This window comes from Lepisma saccharinum, chromosome 13, assembly GCF_977018435.1.
Source record: "Lepisma saccharinum chromosome 13, izLepSacc3.1, whole genome shotgun sequence".
Classification (NCBI taxonomy): Eukaryota; Metazoa; Arthropoda; class Insecta; order Zygentoma; family Lepismatidae; genus Lepisma; species Lepisma saccharinum.
In genome coordinates, this window is record NC_139241.1 from 10,297,415 (window position 1) to 10,303,456 (window position 6,042).

A 6,042-nucleotide genomic window follows, 5' to 3' on the forward strand; every position below is an offset into this window, starting at 1 on the left:
TTTCTATTCCGAAGCAACTGAGGGCGAAAGAGAACTATATTATATTATTATTATAGTATTATATCAGAGATAAGGGTATATCGGCTTATCTGTGATTATACTATACTATTCTCGTTCTGAGCTTATTGTATCCAAATAAACATCAATTTTACATATTCGTCCAAACTATTTTGGGTGGATTGTAGTAGTGTAAACGTAGGGTTTCTGCATAATATTTTTGGTCGTTTTCCATTTTCTTGGTCGAAATGCATTGCTACTAATTTTTTTTTTACGACCTTTTACGGGCTAAGTTAACCTACAAGGGTTGTTTTTGTCTACGTATTTTTTTCTTACGAAGAAAGACCCTAGGTGGGTTGTCTATGGCCTGAATAAGGACACATAAAGCAGCTCCATGGCCCATCCATCCTCAAATCAAATTGTACCCGCGGTGAGAAGTAAAGGCGGGCAGACCGTGCAGCTGATCACATCACCTCCAAGATGTCCGACATCGGAAATTTGTGGGGCCCTACTTCCACATACCCTAAATGTGCCATAATGGAACAGTGCTATTTGCACAGGGAACTTTACCTGTATATATTGTATTCGTTTCTGCACCCCTGACCAACTACGTTTATTTTTTTTTACATACGCGAACCCTCTACTATGTCAATGGCTGAGGGTCCCCTAAAGGCTTAATTGTCTCCCCCCCCTCCGCACTGCGGGTTGTAGATCCGGCACTGCCGAACCCCCAGAGACAACTCGGGTGGACTCAAACCGATGCCATCCCGCAGTCAAAATACAAAGCATAGAGAAATTAAAATAGAGAAAACTCAATTATCTCTTTGCTTCATTACGGCGGGTTTTATCGAATTATTGAATCACTCTTTTATTTTATTTAAAAATCAAACTTTCATATTCCAAGCGAAAAGCATTTTAGGCCATTTTTTAAATATTTAAAGATCATTCTACAGGTCATGAACTTTCGAGCTCTAGTGATGACTAAGGTATGTTTCCTATCTGATTTCTGCACCTGTCACGTGGTATCTGATGGTCTGCTGCAATTGAGATAGCTGTCTGGAATTTAAGGTTTCAAACTCTTGGAAGAGATACCAACGTCATTTACATGAATCTGAAGAAGGAATATTTCGTTACGCTTTTCGTCTTCTGAAAAAGTTTCTGCTGTGGTTGAAAATCGATCTTACGACCCTTGTCACACAAGTCGAGCACGTTACCAATACACCACAGACTACACTTTTTTGCTAAGGAAAGCCCCTAAGCGGCAACTTCCCTATTACACTTCGTTCACTTTTTATTCAATATCTATTTTATTTCTTTCAGGACAGAAAATCACAAACATCCATATCCGAGCCGGGATTCGAACCCGGGACCCATGACGTCATAGCAACTGCACTAATCGCTCTGCCATGGAGGCTGATGCTAGTGAGATCGGAAAGGCTTGTGCTTGGCAGCTCTTCTTTCTCCAACAACTCTCAGTGCTTCGAACTTCTAAACAAACGAACGCACTACTTGCACATCCATGAGTATCCCAACACGTTTCACATAACCAACAGTAAATACCATACTTTGTTAAACTAAATACCTATGCAGTGCAATGTCACTTAAAACTGAATATTAAGTGTTTCTGGTGTCTGTGGTGTAATGGTAACCTGCTCGACTTGTGTGATGGCTCATCAGAGCGATTTCCAACAACCGCAGAAACTGCATTTAAAATTCACGAAACAACAAGGTGGAGGAAAATTACTTAAAAATCAAGAAAAATGTAACAAAAGAAGGGAAAAAATACTGAAAATGACATAAAGGGCTGAAGAGCATAAAAAGGAGATAACAAAAACATTGTTATCCAGTTCTATCTGAAGGAAAACCGACTGATATATAGTTTAGCATTGATTTGAAGACTCAGAAAAAAAATATTCTTCTTCAACTTCCGAGCCCTGGTTTCTGTTGGAATGTGACAAGGATTAACTATTTTTCGATCTAAAATGATGGAACTTCCTAGTGGTTTATAATTAATAATAGAAAGAATTACTTAGAGTGTATGGTAATAATAATCAAGGATACGTTATGTAAATTAGTTTCAAAATAATTGCAGACTTTTCACATGTAGGATTCCTAGATTGAGTGTAAAGTTAGTGATTTGAAATGAATCTGATCTCTGAAAAATATACTTTAGTGCCAGAAAGAAAAAAATAATATATTGAGCTGCTGGAAACATTTGTCAAATTCAACAACGAATTTACTTTTGGGAAACAAAAATAATTAAACTTAATTACAAAACTTCATACTCAGTGTATCTCAACAAAATACTACAAATTGAAAATAAAAGAATTGGAATGTTTCGGATTTGAACCCATGACCCTTAATTCCTAGGATAAAAGAGATCTGTGATGCTAGTACTTTACCGTCATTCGACAACATCACTTCTTGCAGATCTTTTGCAACGTGGTAATGATTACGCAAATTACCACTTTTCTACTTGGTGAACAGATTTTCGCTGCAAATTGCGAGATCTTTTAATTTTCGCTCATTGCACACTACTTTGTAAGGGGTTCTTATATTTGATTTTTATAAACTATTCGTAATTATGCCATTTTGTGTTCAAACTTGAGAGCGATTTCCTCCAGGTGGACCACTAGGGAGTGAAGTGTTTCCAACCTCGCAACGGTTTCTGTGATTCAAATTTTAACACTCTGAATCGCAAGTATTCTCTAAAATTATTTATCATACATTAGCTTTCCGTTTTTCTCTCTAATAATATGTTGGGTTAATATAGCTTCTAACTTCATGTTATAAACAATAATGTAAATCTTTCAGCACAGTATTTCTCGCCTAGTAGAGGACCTGTAGAACAGTTGGCTAATCTCTGCTGCTGCTCAAGAGCTGTGTTGCCAAATTAACGATTTCTTGACTTTCAAGGCAGTCAGGTAACATTTGGAGAAGTGTACATGCACAAAGTACAGCCTATGTTTTAAAGATATTCTCTTGTACAAAATTCAGCTTATTGAAACATTTCATTTTAGGAAGATAAAAAGAAATTTGGTATTACCTGACATGACGGCATTTTGTGGAAAACCTCCAGGAATCACATGTACTGATGAGATTCTTTGTCGAAGTCATAAAATTCACCAGACACTTGAAACCAAGTCGATCAGTTATACTAGGAAATCATTCATGAAATCAGGTGCTTTACTTAAAAGTGACTACAGGAATATCCCAAATCGAAAACAAGACATTAATATGAAACTTCGAGTCAAGGAAAGAGTTTGTCTTTTCAATTGTGCTCATTGCGGAAAATCGTTTACGAGGAAAATGCACTTAGCTAACCATATCAAAACACATAATGAATTCTTTGTTATGATGGAACCATTGGGAAAAGAAAATGTCCAAGAGATAAAATCCAAAAAGAAATTAAGCGAGATAAGGAATCGTGCTCCTAAATGCGCTCAGTGCAATAAGAGATTTACTCAAATTGGACAGTTAAAAGCCCATATGAGAATTCACGAGTGTATAGTTCCAAATGAATGTGGTCAGTGCAGTAAGAGATTTTCTAATAGAGGAAACTTGAAAAAGCATTTGAAAAATCACGAGGGTATTCATCCATACGAATGCCTTCAGTGCAAAAAGAGATTTACTAGAAGTGGAAGTTTAAAAGCCCACATGAGAATTCACGAGGGTATTCGTCCATACAAATGCCTTCAGTGCGAGAAGAGATTTACTTTAAGTGAAGATTTGAAAGTGCATATGAGAATTCATGATGGTATTCGTCCATACAAATGCCTTCAGTGCGAGAAGAGATTTACTGTAAGTGGAAATTTGAAAGCGCATATGAGAACTCATGACGGTATTCGTCCATACAAATGTCCTCAGTGCAAGAAGACATTTACTCGACGTGGAAATTTGAAAGCGCATATGACAATTCACGAGGGTATTCGTCCATACAAATGCATTCAGTGCGAGAAGACATTTACTAAAAGTGAAAGTTTGATAACCCACAAGAGAATTCAGGATGGAATTCCTCCATATGAGTGCCTCCAGTGCGAAAAGAGATTTACTCTTCGTGGAAATTTGAAAAAGCATATGAGAATTCACGAGGGTATTCGTCCATACAAATGTCCTAAGTGCAAGAAGACATTTACTCAAAATGGATGTTTGAAAACCCACATGAGAATCCACGAGGGTATTCGTCCATATGGATGCTCTCAGTGCAATAAGAGATTTTCTTCTAGATCAAACTTGAAAGTTCATTTGAGAATTCATGAGGGTATTCGACCATATGAATGTTCTCACTGCAAAAAGACATTTACTCAAAATGCAAATTTGAAGACCCACATGATAATTCACAAGGGTATTGGTCCATACAGATGCTCTCAGTGCAATAAATAGATTTTCTTCCAGAGCAAAGTTGAAAGTGTAATTGAGAATTCACGAGGGAAAGTAGATATCAAAAGGGAACCCTTGCTCGTCCAAGTGAGGTGGACGAGTCGTTTCCTTTTACGATGTATTTTTGAGGGCATACAGCTTTCTACGATGTATGTTAACCTAACTGGCAGTGTTGCCAACTCCTCCCATAAAATTTTCGCCATTCAATGATTTACGAGTTAAACTAACCTACAACTAGTGAGTTGGAAACACTTATTCCATCATGCTCAATCTATTACGAAATAAACTAACCTCTTCCACTGGTAGTAGTGTAATCATGTTCCTTCAAAGTAGTACTTGGTACGAGGCCTATTATTTTTATTAATTTAAGTACAATGGAAAATCTTATTTGACGATGTTTTTGTCGATTTTATACTATTGCAAATCTGTGATTTTTTCATCTCATACTTCGTACGAGTGTCATAATTTCTTTCGAGTTAAAGTACGTAACACCCACACCACACTTACACCCACACCAATTTACTTCCGGTCTACTTGACAGACACCTGTGGGTTGCAATGTTATGCAACAAGTTATTACACAATATTATGATGACCCGTATCTAACGTGTTGTTTTCTGATTGGTTGGTTATGATGTAATACGATGATGTGGTGTCTTCTGATTGGCTCACTGTTTCGGATGTTTTCAACGCGGTCCGCACTTAGGTTACTTAAAGGTTTTCGCATTACAGATCAGTCAGTATCGTGAGAGTGGTTGAAGAGTACGGATGTGTTGTTGCAGTGCTCCTCATATTTTTTTTTTGTTAAAAGTTGAAGTATTTAATTTATTTTAAAGCTACATACTATTTATTATTTTAAGTTTAAAAAAGTGTATCAAGTGATTTTTTTCATAGTAATTTCGATCAGCTTGAGTTTTGATGTGATCAGATGTTACTTGTTGTCTCCGGAAATTCTGTATAAATAACATAGCTGAAAATTTTATCGTAATAGCTACAATTATTTTATTTTGAAGGTGGTTCAAGTCGTTTTTCACACAGATTGAATTTGTATGAATTTGTATTGAATTTTGTATTTTTTCCCGAGAAAATGTATATATAAATACCAGAGCTGAAAAAAATATTATAATTATAACTATTGTTTTTTTTTACATTCTATCAATTACCGTAAGTTTAAAAGTGTTTTTTTTTCTAGTAAATAGAATCTTATTGAATTTTGAGTTGATTGTGCGTCTTATTGTTATTTACTTAAAGCATATTAAAAAAAATTCATCTACCAATTTCATCGAATGTGTTATTTGTGGGAAATTAATCTCCAAAACTAATATTAGCAAGCATAGGGCAAGATGTAGCGAAACAGGTTCGGCTACAACAAAGAAAACCGGCGCCTTGCTTCCCAAGTATGTCAAGATATCAAGTGAGGAGTTCGTCAAAGCTCGTGACTTGCTCGACGATGCTTTGATCGCTTTCCGAACCAACCTGCCGGCCGCCACGGTTCATTGGATAACCCTACTTGGCAAAGTGCCAAGATAAAGAGGGGAGGCCTTGAGGGAAAATCAGTGTACGTTGAACAGTGTTGCCAATCTGCATGCTTAACCACCATAATGTAACGGAGAAACTGAGAGAGACATGTACAGAAGTAAAGGATTATTTCGACAAGGATACCACA

At 36.6% G+C, this 6,042-nt stretch overlaps 1 protein-coding gene across 1 annotated transcript in view; it reads left to right on the top strand.

Annotated features, from left to right (window-relative positions):
• The window catches only part of LOC145996872 (uncharacterized), an 87,820-nt gene extending 85,334 nt beyond the window's left edge, over nt 1-2,486 (top strand). Inside the window, exon 4 of the mRNA XM_083133420.1 lies at nt 1,318-2,486. Within this exon, the coding sequence (XP_082989546.1) occupies nt 1,318-1,381 (64 nt within the window). The 3' untranslated portion in view covers nt 1,382-2,486. The remainder of the gene's footprint in view (nt 1-1,317) is intronic.
• The last annotated feature ends 3,556 nt before the right edge of the window (nt 2,487-6,042 follow it).